The sequence below is a fragment of the Camelina sativa genome, chromosome 8 (genome assembly GCF_000633955.1).
Source record: "Camelina sativa cultivar DH55 chromosome 8, Cs, whole genome shotgun sequence".
Taxonomy (NCBI): Eukaryota; Viridiplantae; Streptophyta; class Magnoliopsida; order Brassicales; family Brassicaceae; genus Camelina; species Camelina sativa.
The window spans coordinates 2,745,096-2,765,935 of record NC_025692.1 but is presented as its reverse complement, the minus strand read 5'-3'; the positions used below and the strand labels follow the sequence as shown (position 1 = coordinate 2,765,935).

At 35.8% G+C, this 20,840-nt stretch overlaps 6 protein-coding genes and 1 long non-coding RNA gene across 8 annotated transcripts; 1 reads left to right on the top strand and 6 right to left on the bottom strand.

The window, feature by feature from the left end:
* LOC109125048 (cystathionine gamma-synthase 1, chloroplastic-like) lies at window positions 4–818 on the bottom strand. The gene is made up of 2 exons (XM_019228645.1): window positions 211–818; window positions 4–119 (listed from the first exon to the last, which is right to left on the bottom strand). The coding sequence occupies exons 1-2, from the start codon at window positions 539–541 to the stop codon at window positions 4–6; spliced, it is 447 nt and encodes a 148-aa protein (XP_019084190.1). The 5' UTR covers window positions 542–818.
* LOC109125075 lies at window positions 1,134–2,530 on the bottom strand. Its single transcript, XM_019228276.1, has 3 exons — window positions 2,353–2,530; window positions 2,176–2,241; window positions 1,134–1,411 (listed from the first exon to the last, which is right to left on the bottom strand). Exons 1-3 carry the CDS (start codon window positions 2,398–2,400, stop codon window positions 1,361–1,363), a joined length of 165 nt encoding a protein of 54 aa, XP_019083821.1. The 5' UTR covers window positions 2,401–2,530; the 3' UTR covers window positions 1,134–1,360.
* LOC104709146 (transcription factor MYB39-like) lies at window positions 6,024–7,171 on the bottom strand. The gene is made up of 3 exons (XM_019228986.1): window positions 6,751–7,171; window positions 6,537–6,666; window positions 6,024–6,441 (listed from the first exon to the last, which is right to left on the bottom strand). Exons 1-3 carry the CDS (start codon window positions 6,881–6,883, stop codon window positions 6,024–6,026), a joined length of 681 nt encoding a protein of 226 aa, XP_019084531.1. The 5' UTR covers window positions 6,884–7,171.
* On the top strand, window positions 11,145–13,742 carry LOC104709145 (pentatricopeptide repeat-containing protein At5g15300-like). The gene is made up of 2 exons (XM_010425802.2): window positions 11,145–12,613; window positions 13,236–13,742. Exons 1-2 carry the CDS (start codon window positions 11,245–11,247, stop codon window positions 13,514–13,516), a joined length of 1,650 nt encoding a protein of 549 aa, XP_010424104.2. The 5' UTR covers window positions 11,145–11,244; the 3' UTR covers window positions 13,517–13,742.
* Window positions 13,818–15,019, bottom strand: LOC104705808 (casparian strip membrane protein 5-like). Its single transcript, XM_010421886.2, has 3 exons — window positions 14,685–15,019; window positions 14,451–14,574; window positions 13,818–14,277 (listed from the first exon to the last, which is right to left on the bottom strand). Exons 1-3 carry the CDS (start codon window positions 14,903–14,905, stop codon window positions 14,059–14,061), a joined length of 564 nt encoding a protein of 187 aa, XP_010420188.1. The 5' UTR covers window positions 14,906–15,019; the 3' UTR covers window positions 13,818–14,058.
* LOC104705807 (pentatricopeptide repeat-containing protein At5g15280-like) lies at window positions 15,615–19,582 on the bottom strand. The gene has a single exon (XM_010421885.2). The coding sequence runs from the start codon at window positions 19,480–19,482 to the stop codon at window positions 15,793–15,795; it is 3,690 nt and encodes a 1,229-aa protein (XP_010420187.1). The 5' UTR covers window positions 19,483–19,582; the 3' UTR covers window positions 15,615–15,792.
* LOC104705806 lies at window positions 19,693–20,802 on the bottom strand. Of its 2 annotated transcripts, none has more exons than XR_754375.1 (2): window positions 20,709–20,802; window positions 19,693–20,602 (listed from the first exon to the last, which is right to left on the bottom strand). It is a non-coding gene; the product is annotated as an uncharacterized LOC104705806 (long non-coding RNA). The 2 variants fall into 2 exon arrangements; XR_754374.1 differs by having other exon boundaries at window positions 19,693–20,547.

Sequence of the window (20,840 nt, the reverse complement as noted above, 5' to 3'; positions counted from 1 at the left end):
AATTTAAACCGTAACCTTGAAGTCAAGAACATCAGCAGTTTTCTTGAAGACAAAGCCAGTTGTGTTGACAATAGGGGTCGTGATCGCATCCGTCACTATACCACGACCTAATCTTTCACCTGATCATCGCAAAATCATAAACCATCAACAAATCACATTGCCTCAAGTTACTATAATTATATAACTGAAAATATAAATCTATATATATACCAGCATGAATAGTTAAGCTCCCATCTGATTTCAAGAAGGAGAGTTTCAAATCCTCCTCCAATTCTACTATCTCTTTAACCTCTTCATCCACCAAAACCTCCTCATTGAGGGAGGATGCCGCAGGGGCAGAGGCCAAACCAGAGCCAGGATTGTTGGACCACCTAGCCGCGAAGATCTGAGCCACACCAATGTCGCTGCAGTTTCGACGACGAGCCTTAATGCTCAGTTGACAAGACGGAAACCTCAAATTGATCGGTGAATTTCCGATGAAAGACGAAGGTTGAAGAGCAGATGATCGTATTCGTAGGTTAACGGAACAATGGAACGCCATATACAATAGTCTCTGAGAGTCTGATCCCAGGTTACTCTGCTTGGTCGTTTGGAGAAGAAAGTTGTGGCGGGTTTGGTTTTTTAAACACTATAATCCACTTTGTGGTATTTGGTCGGAGAAATAGACATAATTTTATACTACTATACTATTATTAATGGGATTTAAAGGTTTTTGTAGCAATCATTCACCATTTAATAATCGCCATGGTTTATACGTATATTCCTACTTTTAATCCATTTAAAATACTTGTTTTTTGGTTGTCTTTTACAAATTATCCACTACACATCTTCTTTAATTGCTTTTGTTTCCCTTTTCTGGTTCTTTCTTTTGAAAAAAAAAATCAATCTACTTGCTTACACCAACATAGAAAGAAACTACTACAGTGGGATCAAGTCCTCACTGGACTGGACTGAGTTTGTCAAGTTTAACCGGGGAACCCATTCCCATCCTTTTACAAATTGACTGACGAAAAAACGATCAATAATCAAATGGTTGCACAAAGCCACATACACTTCAGCGGATTTGAGTAATAATGATATGACACACTTGCACAACCAAGTATATAACGCACAACTGGGACACTTGAGAGAGGTGAGGTGAATGTGAGTGGTGTTATTGGATAACAACAAAAAATATGACTCGGGTTTTAAGCCAAAGGTTAATTTTGGCTCCAAAAAAGGTCTTAAAACCATGTACGATGCTTTCCAAACACATTTGTTCCTTCTTATGTTAAAAGATGAATCATGAAAAGAAGAAAAACTAACCGGGGAGACATCACCCCCATCTTTTGGTATCTTATTGAAAACGGAGAAGAATCGATTAATGATGAGCAGTGGTGGCTTCAACCTTCTTCTGTGACATCGATTTGATCTGCAGGTGAAAAGCAATTTGTTAGGTACTTTTTTACTTTAGCATATATGCTACGATTCAACAACATTTTAGGCATAGTGAGATCAACATTTTAACACATTTACGGTTTCTTCCAAAGAGAGAACTAGTACAAGGCATGAAAACCAGAATGAGCACACAACAAGATTCAACAAGTAAACCTTTTTTTACAGCGACATAACGAATGAGCCAGATAATTTGCTCAAGGCATCACATTACTGGCTCGGTGACCCAAAAGATCTTCTTAACAGACAGAGACTCACAAAACACAACAACTCTAGTAACTTGAGAAAAGAAACATCCAGAGAAATACACCGCAAATCTGTAACTTCTAGAAGTAGCATTCGATTATCTAAAAGAGAATATAAGGCCAGAGAGGTTTTAAAAATAAGGACACTCAGTGGACTAGCTGAAAACAAAACTAACAAAGGAGCAGAGCAGCATTTCTGCAATTCACAACTATAACGAAAGAGATGATGGAAACACAATAAAGTATCAGAGCCAACAAACAAAACTTTGCTCACTCGCTGGAGTTATGTGTAGCCACCAAACTCGAAATATCAAGTCTACCAAATTCAAATGTCCCAATCAACAGATGATGAACAAAAAGAATCAGAATTCAGAATCAATCATAACCTTTTCGAGATCAAACTAGAGACACAGTATTGCGCAGATTCACAGCAGTTAAAAGAGCAATCTAATCAGAAATAGATGACACAACAAAAGTGATAGATAGAAAATTTCACCTTCAAGACCTTGAGCTTCATGTTCCCATAGACGAGACCCAAACCAAAAGCCGAAGCACGAGCCACCTGATCGATCAAAGCGAAAAAAAAAAAAAAAACTCGTTGAATCACACAAACTCGGAAAAAAAAACGAATCGGAGCTACAGATCGAGAATTGGATGGGGAGAGATAATTCACCAGAGCAAGGGAGCTGGTGCCGGAGTAGAGTCCTGGAGGTAGCGTCATTGTCAAAATCACTGTTGGAATCGTCGTCTTCAGAGGAAGAAAACCCTAAAAATCTCAAATCAAATCGAAGCTTCCGAAATCTCAAAATCGCGATTCGTGTGATGGTGCGTGCAAGTCTTCGCTCCTTTTTGTATTTTTTTTTCCTTTTTACCTTATTATTGGGCTTTAAATGGGCCTAAACTAAGACCTCTTGTAAATAAATGATTACCTTTTTAGTTTTAGCCTAATCCCTTAGAAACTCAAAAAATCCAAATTTATTTTTATACAAAATCTTTTTTTTTTAATATATTTTTGGGGCAATATAATTTTCTCAATGACAATAGAATGATTAATATCTTGTTTCTGAAACTTTGGGATATATGTTGGGTCCACACTTGCATGGGGTCATATCCAAATAAATAGTATCCTATTATCACTACGATTCATATTTATTATATTTTCAATTATCCTCTATATATTAAAAGAGAAGCATTCTTCAAAAAAAGCTGATGTGTCGTCGCCAAAGAGTTTTGTGCACAATTTATTATTTGCCCTTAATATTCTATAATATTACATAAAACTGTCATTGCTATTCAATTTATTTATATATACCATATTTTGTTCCTATAAATTCTAAAATTAGTAAATATTATTCAAATATTAATAAATATTATCTCATGTTTTCGAAATTATTTTCAAAATCTATGTATTATAGTATAATAAAAAATTATAACAGGAGATGTAAAAAATATTTATTTAAATAATATTTTCAAAAATATAAATAATATTATTTCTTATTGTTTAAAATTTTATGACCAAAAAAAATTGAAATTAATTTTGAATCATAGATATTAGAAAATATTTAAAAAACAATTTGACGGCATCTTAAATTTATTTTAAACTATAAAATATTTCAACTTATGCAAATCCTAATTTTCAGTTTTCCATATAGAAAATTTCTGATATATAAAACTAATGTATATTAAAGATTCCTTAATTTCAAAATTAACATATTAAAAAATATAAAATCTGATATATATTTTAATATTATTTCTTAAATATTTCGAAGGACGGGTTTTTATAGATAAAAAAATAGTATACCCCTTATGGAGTATGGCTACCGAGACGGGTTTGACCCGCTTAAGAATTTAGGTCATTCGTTTCGAGAAATTTTAATATTTTTGATGGTTTTTATCCGTTTCATAATTTACAAGTTTTATACAATTCTGATTAATCACTAATTCAGTAAACGTTAGATTCGGGTATGTTGTTTTGTAAATCTTAATTTTACGCTGAAACCTTTATTATTTCAAAAATCACAAACTGAATGAAACCAAACTAATATAAGTTTGAACTGTAAATGATTTAACAAATAATTATATCTATAAATGTAACTCTATGTGTACATAATATATTACAAACCTTATAGTAAACATAGTTTTTGAAATAAATCAGGCACGTACGTGCGGGTCTGTACCTAGTGATTTATTAAGTTTGGTCTTTTTTTTTTTCTTGGATTTTAGTATTATTTTGACATTTAATTGGAATAATAAAAAAATCGAATTCGAGACCCCCAAACATAAGGCAGAAAAGGACATGAAACAACCAACATTTTTTTTTTTTTATCTTATTGTAATCGACATGTCAGCTTGTTGTTTTTTATCACAGCCACATTTATCATTATGTAACTCAAAAATCAGTGTTANTATTTCGAAGGACGGGTTTTTATAGATAAAAAAATAGTATACCCCTTATGGAGTATGGCTACCGAGACGGGTTTGACCCGCTTAAGAATTTAGGTCATTCGTTTCGAGAAATTTTAATATTTTTGATGGTTTTTATCCGTTTCATAATTTACAAGTTTTATACAATTCTGATTAATCACTAATTCAGTAAACGTTAGATTCGGGTATGTTGTTTTGTAAATCTTAATTTTACGCTGAAACCTTTATTATTTCAAAAATCACAAACTGAATGAAACCAAACTAATATAAGTTTGAACTGTAAATGATTTAACAAATAATTATATCTATAAATGTAACTCTATGTGTACATAATATATTACAAACCTTATAGTAAACATAGTTTTTGAAATAAATCAGGCACGTACGTGCGGGTCTGTACCTAGTGATTTATTAAGTTTGGTCTTTTTTTTTTTCTTGGATTTTAGTATTATTTTGACATTTAATTGGAATAATAAAAAAATCGAATTCGAGACCCCCAAACATAAGGCAGAAAAGGACATGAAACAACCAACATTTTTTTTTTTTTATCTTATTGTAATCGACATGTCAGCTTGTTGTTTTTTATCACAGCCACATTTATCATTATGTAACTCAAAAATCAGTGTTAAAAAAGAAAAGAAATATATTAATGCAACTATCAATCTTTCATTTTTTTAGCGTCGTCAAATGGCCGCAATGTTGTAGTTTTAACACTAATTAACACTGGTAGAACCGTAGAAGTGTTAAAGTGATCATAAAACTATACGTGTTCGATCTGTCGGTCGATGTAGTAATCGTGTTCGTCAAATCAACGAATATGTTGAATCGTAGCGAACTTTAAAGAAGCGGTCACGCAAGAACAAGCAAAAGATATGTGATCTTCAAGTGCTCGATCGAAGATCAATGCAATTTTTACCGAAACCAATTCATGGCGTCATGGCTAGAGACGTCCGTGAAATAATGTGATCAAGTACATATTAGTCATTGTGCTACGGTAATATATATATATATATATATATATATATCAAATCTACAAAGAACAGAGAAATACACTTTGGATGATCTGGAAATAGAATATAGCTGAGACTGAACAAGTTTTGTTGGTTACTGTTATGTATCATTATTCATTAAGCACAAAAACCTAAAATCAAATACATTGAGAACATATTATTTTGCATGGAACAATTTTAATGCAATACATTCTAAAATTAAAGTCACAAAGCTAGACTACGTCAACTCTATGCCTAAGATCTAGAAACTCATATAGTACTGATTTTAGTTCCAAACCTAACAAACATTAGTTTTTAGTTTCATGTTGGTCATTTTTTTTTTAAATTGTTCTATGTCGTCCTTTCTTGGAAAATTCATCTAAATAGCATAATATAAAACAGTAATTAAAGAAGAAGAAAAAGAAAGCTAAAACTAGATTAGTCTAAAATTTGTCTAATCAGAGTTTAAGCACAAAAAACTATAAACTAAAAAGAATCAAAAACATTCCCAACAATAATATCTCGAACCCTTTTGATTCAGAACATGGGTGGTGAATCGGACGGTGAAGNTCAGATTGTTTTGTTATTGCAAGACCAAACCTGTTTCCTAACAGAGCATGGNGTAGTAGTTGCAGTCACCACCACTACTCTCGCCGGCCGTCTCGTTTTTCTCGCCGGAGAAACTCCTGTCCATTGAGTTTCCGCCGAGCAAAAGACCCGTGAACCCTTCGTCGATACCTTCCCTCATCTGCGTAGTTTCGAACTCGTGAATCGTTGAACTGATCCAATCGTTGTTTTCAGGTTCTTTCATCAGACTCAGACCACCCGTGGATGATCCGACAAACTCTATCTTCGTCGGGTTTGGTTCCTTCATCTCAGAGAATGACACGGTAGATGTCGGAGACTCAAGCTGTTGTTGTTCTGCATTGTCTTACAGAAAAATCAAACAAAGTTCAAGTTTGAAGAGATTTAGTGTGTGTTTTATTTTGGTTTTACCTTCGTTTGTTTTTGTTGTCCAATTGGTTAACAGTGACTTGTGAGTGAATCCATGATGATGGTGATGATGATGAGATGATGCTTTGGTTTGGTAATGTTGTAAATGAAGAAGCTTTGATTCTCTAGCTAGCCTTGCTTCAGCTTCAAGCCTTGCACTTTCCCATTGAGCCGTGTGGCTAAGTATTGCTGCGTTCTTGGATAGACCAAGAGAAGATAAAGGAGTCTCGTTTTTGGGTTTATGGGTCACTGGATCAATCCCCATTTTAACTAACCGTTTCTTCAAATGAGTGTTCCAATAGTTCTTGATCTCGTTGTCTGTTCTCTTTGGCAGATGAGTAGCAATCGCAGACCATCTATATATACAAAAGGGATCAGAATTCAGAAAGAAGCAAAACATTTCTAAAAAAAAGATTCGAGATCAGATTGTTTTGTTATTGCAAGACCAAACCTGTTTCCTAACAGAGCATGGAGTTGGACAATGGTTTGTTCTTCTTGCAAGTTGAATTTGCCTCTTTTGATGTCAGGTCTTAGGTAGTTAGTCCATCTCAGTCTGCAACTTTTTCCACATCGATGGAGACCTGAGAATAAGAAGGGAGGAAGACAGATGAGAAAGTTTTGAATCTGTTGAAAAGATCATATAAGAGAGGGTTCATTGATTGTACCAGCTTTCTCAGGCAATGAACGCCAGCTTCCATGACCATGTTCTTCAATATAAGCCAACAGTTTCTGATCCTCTTCTGGAGTCCAAGGTCCTTTCTTCAAACCCAATTTGTCACAACACGGTGATCTACCCATTTTTCCAAAAAAAACAAAAGTACTCTAATCTTGTAACAGATCAAGAAAGAAGAATAAGAAGGTAGTAAGCTGTGTCTGTCTCATAACATCACATAATCATCACCATGAGAGAGCACAAAGGATTGCTCTTTTTGGCTAGAGTTGTGGAAACGTTACAAGTGAAGCATATCTCAGTGATGAAGGTTGATATATAGAGGAGAGATAGAAAGACACACACAACAAATGAATCCCTTGCCTTACCAAAAAAACAAAACAAATGAATCCCTTTTTTCCCGGCTCTTTCACATGGATGAGCATTTATTAACAAATGGGGTCTAGAGAAGTTATTACCTTTGTGGCTCAAAGACCTGGAACAAGTCCCCCACCCCCTTTCTAAATAACTCACAGAGAGAGATAAAAGCGGTGATCTTTTATTATTACATGCCACTGTGACTTTTACATATCACAAGATAAAATCGGTTATTTCTTGTGCTAGAAGTAAATTCAGGTCAGTATCTATGCTCATAGGCTACTAGCAAGTTACAATAAGATCAAAACTCAATAATTCTCTCATTTTTTACTGTTTGTACTAGTGTTCATGAGCTTCTAGCTAGCACTTTAATCTCACATCAAACTTGCCTAAAAAGGTTATAAGAAACAAAATATACACTAAAATTTTCAACAATCTATTTTTACACTAGTTCAAAAAAGCTAAAAGATGCCTTCGGTTTGTTAGCCTCAGATTACTATTATGGGTAGTCTAAGGCTTTAAACGTCCGCATTGTTTTCCACTCTATAAGTAGTCATCATTCAGTAACACTACATCATTAAAGTCGTATGAATATTGAATTTTTTTCTTTCTTATCATCTCTCTTCTTTAACCTCTACTAAAAAGAGTAGATAGTAAATGCTGTGAAATGGCGGTGACTAAGAGGAAACTGACACTAAATCAATGAGACAGAGAGCATAGAGGAGGAGAAAAATTAGTGGATGCAAGTAAATTAATTATATCATGCATAGACTTTCTTCTTTTCTTCACTTTGTTCATTTCTCTGAAAAAGGTAAATTTCAAACTTGTGTAAGCAAACGATTAGAGTTCAGAAACATTATGACTACAACAAAATCCACACGCAATTCTATATTAGGTATGCACTAGGCACTAGCTAGATAAATCCTTTAGCATATACAATAATAGTCTTGCAAGAAAATGAGGGTTCTAAGTTTGAATATAGTTGCGTGTATACACATATCTCATGCGGCACATGGAACTATACTTAAGTAAAAAAGTTAATTAGAAAAACTCTCTTAACCTTAAAATTTGTTTAGGAAGCACTTTTTAGTTGTAGATAAGTCCACTGGTTGCTACATTGTTCTTGATGTCAAGTCAAATGAGTGTAATAGTATCTCTACATCTTCAGACTGATTTTAAAAAGTAGTATATTCAGAATCTTTTGGACATCCTCTGAGAACTCAGTCTAGCATATCAGAACTTTCATCACTTCGGTTTAAAAATCTAGACATCCTCTGAGAGCAATGAACTTGTACTCAAGTCACCAGAACCCAAATCTGATTGGATTGATGTTTAAATCACTGGTACGGAATCTCATCTTATGGTCTAAACGTCCAATATATACCATGAATTGATCTTATATGGATGTGGTACCGTGCAGGTGTACAAATGTTGTAATCAAGGTGAATTACACTGCCAAGAAAGATAGATGATTTATGAAGGCAAACGGTGACATTAAAGAGATTTTACAAGACTAAACAAGGGAGAGTAGTAGCTAAATGTGTTCCATGAAGGCAGAAGACGGATTTATTGAGGTGGGCTCCAAGCTTGTGGGGGTAGTAAGAAGTATCTTCATCGAATCATAGAACGATAAGACAAAATCATAAAGAATTGTACAAATAAACACAAAAAGAAATCAGTTTTATAATTTTTTTTTTTTTAAAAGGAAGAAGAGGAAAATGAATAAATGTGAATATGAAAGTTGAAGAAGAGAGAGAGATAAGAAGAGCTCATGGATCAAAAGAAAATCATATTGGCTGCAAATGATGTAAAGGACAATGGGGACAAAACTCTATAAATGTCTTGCTGATACCATATTGCCAGCTCCTACACTCTCTGTATGGTCCTTACATACTTCAATATAGCCTTCATAAATGGTGCCACTTGTCAAGATTCTATCGATCCACGAATTCCCACATTTGATGCTACAAATCTCCTGCATAAGTGTACTTGATCAGACATTGCAAAAAGCAAGAAGTCACACACATATGAAATCAAAAACCGAGCCATGTGAGAAGAAGAGACTACGTACTTAGCATGCTCAATCTGTAACATTCAGACTGGAAACTATTTAACACTCCTAGTTTGGTTTGGTAGTCACAGAAACTGTTTCAACTGGTACATAAGTCGCAACAGTTCTATATTATAAAAACTGTAAACTACTAAATTATAATCGAATACAAAACTCAATGGTTCACTTCAGACTTAATTGTAGACAAAATACCTAAGATTAGCCAAGTCTCTATTAGCTATACCTTTTCAAAGCTTATGCATCAACCTGACAAATAATAGCAATTAAGGCGTGAAAAACAAGTCTTCAATCCATCAGTGGAAAAAAGAATTTGATAACAAATTTGCATCCTTTAAATCTGAAAGCAAGGATAGCTATATCCATAACACCAACATATTACAAAATCTGGTTTCCATCAAAAAAAAAAAAAAAAAAAAAAAAAGGTTTNACAGGTTTCTTCAATCATACCCAATCCAATAACTACAATCCAAAAGATATGATCAATCAATCATACAACCATACGAGTCAACAAAAAAAAAAGGCCAAACAACATTAAAAAAAACGTGTTAATTAACCACAAAAGGCAAAACAGAAGGCATTTACTAGTGAGTTAATTCATATATAATTGGAAGGCAACACACAACCAACAAAGAAAAAATCTTAATTAAGCAAAGAAGAAGAGAAGTAATAGTAAACTTAGTACAACAGAGACAATTGTCAAAGGACCCGGCTAACTTAAATTAAAAGCTGACTAGTGACGGATCAATTTTTTTCCTTGCAAAGTCACCTTCAAAACAGTACATAAATTATTGAGACATCTCGGACGGACAACCAAAGAAAAACAAGTAACATATTAGTACTGTTCCACCACCAAACAAGAGCAGCAACAGCTACTGTACGAGAGAGTTTTACAACGTCTGATCCGGTCAACCCGAATAAAATCACCTTAACTGATATTTTGGAACCGGTTTGGTTTTACTAAACCGGAAATCACTTAAAAATAAGAGATATTTGGCAAAATAATACATTTTTCAAACATAATTAGTAAACACATATATTCACTATTTACAATTGGGAAAAAACACATTCACCACTGTTTAGCTATTTCCACATCCATTTTTGCCATTAAGGATTCTACTTAATTACACTATATGCCATTGTTTCCTATTTTCTTCTTTTTTCTTGATTTTTCAAATAATTGTTAATATAATTTTTTTTTTAGAAAACTTTTTAAATACAAAAAATCTATGTTTTTCTTACAATTTGTTATGAATTTTAATTAATAATTTTTAAATAAATTATATAAATATTTTGTATCCGTACACATTTTTAAGTGTACAGATGTCTGTACCCATTTTTAAGTGTACAGATGTCTATACACCTTATTAAGTGTACAGATGTCTGTACAGATTAATTATGTGTACAGATGTAATTTTTACAAAACCATTGGGGTACAGACATCTGAAAACCTAAAAATTAAACAAATTACAAATTTTAGATCCGTACACCTAATTATGTATACAAATGTATTGTGTGTACAGAATAGTGTGTACAGATGAAATTTATTTAATTCTTAAAGTTTCAAATGTCTGTACATATGTTTGTACTGCAATGTTTGTATATAAATTACATCTGTAAAGTTAATAATATGTACAGACATCTGTACACATAATAATGTGTATAGACATTTGTACACATACTAAAGTGTACGGATACAAAAGATTTATATAATATATTTAAAAATTATTAAATAAAATTTATATCATAATGTAAAGAAAGAAAATGTATTTTTTTGCATCTAAAAAGTTTTCTAAAAATAGATTATATTAACAATTATGATTAGAGGAAAAAAAAAAGTTTTATTTCTTACCCACATACATACCTATTTTTATAATTTTCTCACCAAAACTATATCTCACTACTTTTCTCTATCTTACAAATTCTCTATTACACAATATCCTATTTTTTTAATTTTAAATAGTGAATGTATTAGTTTCCCACCAATTAAGTTTCCAAAATGTATTAATTTGCTAACAAACCCTCCAAATAATCGAAAGCAGCGCATAATTAACCAAAAGGGAGATGATCAGGAAGCAAACGAACGACCGAATCACCAATCGCCGCCGTCCAAAACTATGGCAGAACTGCAAAAATTTCCCAACTTTGAAGCAAATCCACGCTTCTATAGTTGTGAATGGTCTCATGTCGAATCTTTCCGTTGTTGGGGAGCTAATTTACTCGGCTTCTTTGTCGGTTCCTGGTGCGCTTAAGTACGCCCACAAGTTGTTCGACGGAATTCCTGAACCAGACGTATCTATCTTTAACCATGTGTTGCGCGGCTCTGCCCAGAGTTTGAGACCTGAAAATACGGTTGCTTTGTATACTGAGATGGAGAGACGAGGTGTGTCCCCTGATAGGTATACGTTTACGTTCCTTCTCAAGGCGTGTTCGAAGCTCGAGTGGAGAAGTAATGGTTTTGCGGTTCATGGGAAAGTGTTGAGGCATGGGTTTGTGTCTAATGAGTATGTTAAGAACGCTTTGATCCTTTTTCATGCTAATTGTGGAGATTTGGGGATTGCAAGTGAGCTTTTTGATGATTCTGCTAAAGCTCATAAGGTTGCTTGGTCTTCTATGACTTCTGGGTATGCTAAGAGAGGGAAGATAGATGAAGCTATGAGGCTTTTTGATGAAATGCCTGAAAAAGATCAGGTTGCTTGGAATGTGATGATCACTGGTTGTTTGAAATGTAAGGAGATTTATAGAGCAAGAGAACTCTTTGATAGATTTACAGAGAAAGATGTTGTGACTTGGAATGCAATGATCTCTGGATATGTAAACTGTGGGCACCCGAAGGAGGCATTAAGTATATTCAAGGAGATGAGGGATGCTGGTGAACACCCAGATGTTGTGACAATACTGAGTTTGTTATCTGCTTGTGGTGACTTAGGAGACTTGGAAACTGGGAAGAGCCTTCATCACTACATCTTGGAAACGGCTTCCTTTTCGAGGAGCTCCATATATGTTGGCACTCCTATTTGGAATGCTTTAATTGACATGTATGCAAAGTGCGGAAGCATTGATAGAGCAACCGAAGTGTTCAGAGGAATGAAAGATCGGGACTTGTCAACGTGGAATACTTTGATTGTTGGTTTGGCTTTGCATCATGCGGAAGGATCAATTGAAATATTTGAAGAAATGCAGAGGTTGAAAGTATGGCCAAATGAGGTGACGTTCATTGGAGTTATATTAGCTTGCAGCCATTCAGGAAGAGTTGATGAAGGGAGTCAGTATTTTAGCCTTATGAAGGATATGTATAATATCGAACCAAACTTAAAGCATTATGGTTGTATGGTAGACATGTTGGGGCGAGCAGGGCTATTGGAGGAAGCATTCATGTTTGTGGAGTCGATGAAGATTGAGCCTAACGCCATTGTATGGCGAACACTTTTAGGTGCTTGTAAGATTTATGGGAATGTTGAGTTAGGAAAGTATGCAAATGAGAAACTGCTCAGTATGAGGAAGGACGAGAGTGGCGATTATATGTTGCTCTCCAACATATATGCTTCCACAGGTCAGTGGGACGCAGTGCAGAAAGTTAGGAAGATGTTTGATGATACAAGAGTGAAAAAACCTACTGGAATTAGCTTGATCGAGGAAGACAATGATAAATTGATGATGAGATATTTACTNCGGAAGCATTGATAGAGCAACCGAAGTGTTCAGAGGAATGAAAGATCGGGACTTGTCAACGTGGAATACTTTGATTGTTGGTTTGGCTTTGCATCATGCGGAAGGATCAATTGAAATATTTGAAGAAATGCAGAGGTTGAAAGTATGGCCAAATGAGGTGACGTTCATTGGAGTTATATTAGCTTGCAGCCATTCAGGAAGAGTTGATGAAGGGAGTCAGTATTTTAGCCTTATGAAGGATATGTATAATATCGAACCAAACTTAAAGCATTATGGTTGTATGGTAGACATGTTGGGGCGAGCAGGGCTATTGGAGGAAGCATTCATGTTTGTGAAGTCGATGAAGATTGAGCCTAACGCCATTGTATGGCGAACACTTTTAGGTGCTTGTAAGATTTATGGGAATGTTGAGTTAGGAAAGTATGCAAATGAGAAGCTGCTCAGTATGAGAAAGGACGAGAGTGGCGATTATATGTTGCTCTCCAATATATACGCTTCCACAGGTCAGTGGGACGCAGTGCAGAATGTAAGGAAGATGTTTGATGATACAAGAGTGAAAAAACCTACTGGAATTAGCTTGATCGAGGAAGACAATGATAAATTGATGATGAGATATTTACTCTCGTCAGAACCTGAGTCAAAATCAAGAGGTCGGACTAGTTAAGGTAGAAAACTAACACTTCATTGGCTCACTATGGGCAGTAAGATAGATCATATCCTAATTTGTTTTCTGAGTTTTCGGGTTCTTAACTTTGAACTCTGAACGGGTAAAGCCAATATTATATCCTTTCTGTTCTAGGAAGTTTCGATGTTGATGTATACACGCTAACTTCAAGATGATCTTTCAATGAATTTTTGTGCAACATAAAGTTAACGTTATAAACTTAGCTTATGTCTTGTCATCTATAATGGTTTGATTTTAGGAATCTGGATTCAGCATATATTTATAGAACGCCAGATTCTGTGAAGGAGAGAAGGATATATATGATGATGTGGTAACTGATTGTTAAAGCACAACTTTTGACATAATAACTCGTTACATAAACCACACAGAAAATATCAATGGAGATGAGAAAAGAAAAAACACAGATGCTGAGGACACACGACCGAAAGCTCATCAAGTTAACATTTTTACACACCAAACCATGAATTTTTTTAAAGCAGGGAATAGGAAAACTCATATATCAGGTTAAGACCAGATCTTCTTCAATGGCGTCGGGAAAGAGCAATAGCTGATAGGAGAATAAGAAGAATGAGGAGGACAACGGCAATGAAAGATCCAATTAGAGACCCGGAGATACGCTCACAGAATGAGTTGAACTGTTGACAAATAGCATTCCAGTTTGTTTTGTTGTTCCCATTATGTGCCAAGTAGACAATGGCTGCTGCTGAGGATGCTCCAGCAGTTAGAAGACCCAACATTACCTAACACATGAGGAGGAATTAATTGTAAGTCTTTTTTTCATTTCTGCCCACATGATCTGCTCATTACTCTTTCAGTGTTTTTTGTTATTATGGGTTTTAACTGCAAAGCTAACGAAATTGCACATGCTTTTTAGACAGAATGATTTTGAATTTGCTGATGACTGGTGACTTACCACATCAAGGACGATAAGAAGAATTCTACTATTCTGAGTCTTGCTCTTGACGATGTGTACAAAGGCCAAAGTTAGAGACAAGATAAGGTAACCACTCACAACAGCGTTTGCTACCACAAAGAACCTGATTGATAAAGCAAATAAAAGGCAAAAACACTTCAAGAATTAATCCAGGTCATTCCCTCATATATTGAAAAACAGATTAAAGAAGTTTTGAAGAAACAGATCACATACGTTAAGGCTGGAAGATCATTGTATTCGGCTTGAAACCGTATGAATTGAGTAAAGAAAGGTAGAGTTTCATGTGTGGTTCCCATGAGGATTGCACTACCTATAGTATTAAAGAATGCAACAATCCTGAGGATAAACTCAAGAATGGCAATTCTTCTGCTCATCAGACCGCTCTTTTGAATACCTTTGCTTGTTTCAACGGTTTCAGCTTGACCAGACTTCATTTTCTCTAGATTACTTGAGAAGAAAGTTAGGGTTAGCTAGGTGAGAAATAGATGCTGAGAGAGTTTTGATCATGAGGGTTAAGAGGAATGAGTGAGTGTGTATATATAATGCATGCTTTGGGACATATTGTGGTTATGATAAGGTCCTTATCACATTGTACTTGCTAAAGGTATCCCCTTTTTAGTAATATAATTCAATAATTTTTGCATAGAGTATATTCTTTATAAATCAATACATATTAACCTTCATGATCCACCCTCTTTAGTATATCCTTTTTCAAAATTGGAAACATAAAGGCTGTCCAAATTTGGATACAAATCTTTAGCTGGAACATGTGGAGTAGTTACATGTTATATGATCATGCATGGTGATAAGTTAAATTAATGGAATTAGTTATGTTAGCCGCAGATGACTAACAAACCCACTTATCAATTAAAATACACTTTTTTAATGGTGGGATCGGAAATCTCTAGATAGTTTAGTTGGAAATTTAAATTAAAGTTCCTAAGTGATTGGAGATGTTGAACCCAAATGTGTTCTGTGTCAAACACACTCTATATATATATATATATATATATATATATATATTTATCCATCAAATCAACCATATAAAATTGAAGCAGTACACCTAAACCAAATGATCATATTCAAATGTTTACAAAAGTATGTACGCTTTTTAAGTTCAAAGAGATGACTTCGGCTTTTGAGTTGGCTTACGTGAAGATAATATTATTAGTCACATAACGCAAAAGTTGACAACAACAAAGTCAACTAAAACACTCTGGCTATCTCTTTTAGGGCGGGAGTTTGCAATCGTAAAATTACATAAAAGAACTCAATTTTCTTATATTTCTAAATTAGCCTCAAACCTTTTAAAACTGAGTCATCATCGCTTCCAAGTAAACCCATTCCCAGAGAGAAGTCTAGACAAGAATCCTTCACCAGCTGTTGTCTTCTTCTCTTTAGAAGTGCTCATGTTACTAATCAAAGACCAATGAGTCTCAAAGTCAATTTCATAGCCACACTTTTGCATCATTTCCATCATCTCTGACGCTTTCACTGTATTGTTCTCTACCCGAAACCGATCAATCACTAGCTTAAACATCTCTTGACTCGGCGTTTCGCCTAACCCAACCATTGATTTGATGAGTCTTTCTGATTCCACAACTTGGCATGCCTCACAATACTTATGAACAAGACCACTCCATGTAGTTATGCTTGGACTTAGACCTAACTCCACCATTTCTGTTTGAAAGTCCATAGCTTTACCCAACTGATTGCATCTCAGCAAACCACTGATGACTGAATCATAGCTTGAAGAATCTGGAATGCTTCGGTTCTTTATCATTGTGTTCAACAGATGAACCGCAATGTCAAGACTCCCGTGATCAGATAGTTTCTTGATTAGATTATCGTAGTTACGAGCCATCATACCATCGCGTGTCACACGCATCAGAAAATCTTCAGCTTGTGGAATTTCGCCTTTTGAAATTAGGGACTCGGCGATTTTTGTTTGGACAACTGAAGAATCCAAAATCCAGCCTTTTGATTCTATTACCTGCCACAAGTCAAGAGCTTTCTTCACATTTCCATAGTCACACAGAGACCTTATAACTGCTCTTATGCTTCGCTTATTAGGTTTCATCCCCTCAGAGATCATAGCCGAGAGATATTTCACAGAACTAGGATAATCCCCAGACAAAGAATATCCATGTACGAGAAAATTAAACGTGGTTTCATCAGGCAACAATCCTCTCCCCTGCATTTCGAGCAAGACTTTATTAACCTCCAAGTGATTATTAGCTTGAAACAGATAAAAAATCAGCAGATTATATATGATTACGCCGCCAGGGTTGCTTTGTCCTTGAACCAGAAGAAACTCCTTCAGCCTAATTGCAGACAGAAACTGACGTTCTAAACACATTTTACGAACATATTCTCTGTAACTCATAACCGAACAGATTATGTTCTTCCTCACCAAGATTCCTAGAACTTCCTCAGCTCTCCTCAGGTTGTTACCTTTACAATAACCTTGAAACATCAGATTGTAGATATCGTTACTCGGTAAAGACCCGTTTGATAACATTATCCGTAACTGATTTTCTGCGTTGAACATCATCCCAGCTAAGCATAGTCCTTCTATCAAAGCATACTGGACAGAAGATGAATCTGATTTCTCTGCTAAATTAAATGCCTTTTCTGCTTTGTTAGCTCCACAAAGTCGAGGAATTAACATCAAAGAACTTTCCATACACGGAAAGTGTTTTTTGTCAAGCATTTCGTCGAGTATAGCAAATGCAGTTGAATCATTTTTCTCCTTGCAGAGTCCTTTGATAAGATGATTGTGAACCACTTGCTCCAAAAGGTAACCCTCTCCTTCAAGCCTTTTAACAACAGAATGAGCGATAGATGCGAATCCAAGAACTGTGAGCTTCTCGACAAAAATCCTACACGTTTCTGACTGTGATAGAGGATATGATATGAATATGCGTTCAAAGAGTTTAACCGCTTCCTCCACCAGTCCTTTCCGGATAAGACCTTCCCATAGAGCTCCGCAACTGTTCAAATCAGGTAACCAGTTAGCATTTTGGGCAGCTCCCCACACATTCAGCAGATCACTGAGTGTTTCTTTCTTACAGAAACAACTTATCAAAGATGTGTAAGTTGCGTTATCGATAGGATGATGCATTTGAACCATTCTATGGAAAATGAGTTTGCTATGGCGGTTAAATCCCGTCTTGCAATATTCTTGGACGAGAACGTTGAGTGTTTCTCCATCTAACTGATTAGCCAGCTTTGGCCAGCTTTCCAATAGGCTAACACTTACTTTGACATGAAAACGCGATGCGCAGAGACTCTTCATTAAAACAGCAAAACTCCGACGTGATAGTTTTTGACCCCATCGAGCCATTTCATCATGAAGCCACAATGCTGTTTTCAAATCGCCGTCCTTGCATGCAGCAACAATACGTGAACTAAATTCCGGAAGCGCGGATCTGTCAAGTACCATATTCACCCTTTGCTCGTAAGCATCCAAATCAGTGTGCAAGTATAACCCATTCCCAAGATCATCGAAAAACTCAGCTTTGGAAAGTTTGGAATCATTGTCCCTTTTCAATCTAACAGCTAAGGGATCAAATCCTACCAAACTAAAAGCTTCTGAAAGAGGATCTTCAACTTTAGATGCTTCTATCAACCCATAACTAAACATCACCTTGACAATAGTCTTAGCTTCTTCAAACCGTCTAGCTTTGCAGTATCCAGTTACCATGATCTTATATGTAGACAAGCTTGGCAACATTCCATTTTCCTTCATCTCATCCAGAATACAACTGGTATGTTGCCACAATCCTATTCTAAAAAGCCCACCTAAGATAGCATTATAACTACGCAAATCAGGTTTTAAACCCTTTGATGTAACCTCAGATAAATAAAGAAACCCTCTTTTGATATCTCCTTCATAACAACACCAACCAATCAAGATACCGAAGGTAACTTCATCAGGATTAAATCCTAAGCGCGCAAGCTCCTCCATATATACATAAGCTCTCTCTGAGCCAAACTTCTTGCAGAGTGAATGTACAATCCTATTCCCAACAAACAAATCAGGTTCATATTTAACTTCACCAATGAAACTCAACAAATCCTCAAAGTCTTGCTTCTCGCTGTATCCTAAAGTAATCTTACTATAGATTGAGCTATTCAGGTCACAACCCAAAGCCACAAGCTTTCTCGCTAGAACTCTAGCCTCCTGCACTCTCTGGTCCAAGCAAAGCAACTCAATAACTTTCCCAATTCTATCTATATTCATCTGATCTGATTCAGCCGTCGTCGTCTCCACCCAATCCAAACAAATTCTATATGCTGATCCAGTTCTGTGAAGTCTGACCAAATAATTAATAAGAGTCTGGTAACACGAAGCTACAGGTACTAAACCCTTACGCCTCATCCAATCAAACAGCATAACTGCCTTCCTGGTATCGAAATCATCAACATATTTCCCAATCAAATCGCAGAAAACACCCTCCTTAACCAATGTATCTCCCTGTCTCTCCATCTCCATAAGCAACAATTCAACTTCCTTAACCATACTTTCCCTGATAAGCATCGATGCCATGACTTCACAAGCCTGAGGTAAATGCTTAAACCCTTTATATTGCCCACTAGCCCATCTGAAAATCTCCCATAAAGCTCGAACCTTTCTACTCCCAATTCCATCTTTCTGAATCTCAGATTCAAAACCCAGTAACAGTTCAAGCACATTCTCGGGTTTCAACCCAGGAAATCTCCTAAACCTACGGGTAATATTGGGAACTACATCGGAAAAATCCAAAAGCAAGTCTTTTAGAGAGGAACCAGTAACGTCACGGACCTTCGTTGCCCCACTAAGAGACCTCGAAAGTAAATCAAACGAGGAAGATTCATAATTTCTTGGGATAGCTGAATCATTTCCCGACGAAGAAGACGCTGAGGTAGTAGAACAAAACGCGAAAGAGTAACAACGACATGAGAGAGATGTAACCTTGTTAAGAAAACGAAGGCGAGTGGAAATAGTGATGGAGAGAAGATTAAGCATACGATTGGAGTAATCAATGGAAGTTTACTGCTGCATTCGAGCTCTCTCACCAACCAAAGGTGCGAGACGAACAAAAAGGAAATTAAAAGATCGAAACTACTGGGAAAGCGACACCGTTTCAGCTTATTGTAAATTTGTAATCAAATAGGCTACTGAAAAATTCATAAACAGGCCTAATTTTATAATAAGAAAAATATTTATTGATCCAAATAGTTTTACAAAAGAAATTGATTCATATAATTTTCTTAAAAAAGTTGAGATAAAATAATTTTCTTCTACCAATCTAAAGTATACTCATCATTCAATTCAACATTCAAGAAATGAAGAGGTGGCTCAGACAGGGAAACCAGACAGTCATAGCCACCAAACCGAACCGTCTTTGGCGTAGTCATTCACGCGGAGAGATGAAGTTACCGACAATCAAATGGCCAAAAGATTGGTCTCTTCTTCCAGATATAGCAACCTGTCTTTTAACTCCTGGCAAACACGCATATGTGCAAAGACATATAACATAGAGAGAAGAAGTTTCTATACCTTTCAAGTGGACCAAAAGGGATAACAGATTGATGTTAATGCCCAAAATGGTTCGTTGACAGTAACTGATATTCTCACTCATCTCTTTCCCTGCATAAGATCTGTAACAACTCTTGAGAGACTATTCAGGTAATAGTTTGGGATACGGAAACCTGTAAGTGTGAGGTTTAAGCAAGCTGAAAGTAAAACCAATGCAAGAGAGCGTTTGACAGAAATTGAATAATTCATACATACGGAACTACACGCAACCAAACTAAGGTTTCGGAATCTGATCCAAGGAAAGAAAAGGTAAACTGAAAGACAGACAGCATTACAGCCAAGGCCAACTGGATAAGGTTTTTAACGGGTAGGAACTTGGCAGTATTTTGGTTACAAGCGGACATGGAAAGTTTTGAAACAAACTTAAATATCTCATCCGCATGTAATCGGTTCTCCTAGGTAGAGTTTGGTGGTTCAGCTTTGTCATCTTGTTTGGTGGAAAAGGCTTCAACTGTGGGCTGTGGGGTTGGCTTCAGGCTTCAGGATCTCACACTGTTTTAGTGGGACGGGAAAAGGTCACAAAGGGAAAAAAGCAGTAAATCAGAATCTGACACCGGGACAGATGAGATTAGGTTATGTCATAAACTTGGGACAAACAGCTAGGTAAACTAAGTTTTAAAGAAGGACTTAAGCAAACCATATTATAATCTAACCTTTCTAATCACCCACCAATAGCTTCTAGTAATCATAGTTTCTGCGTCGATAGGTAGAAGAATGGCTGGATAACCTGATGACAAAAACCCATGATCAGGATCAACCACAAAGAATTGTTAGGCAAACGAAAA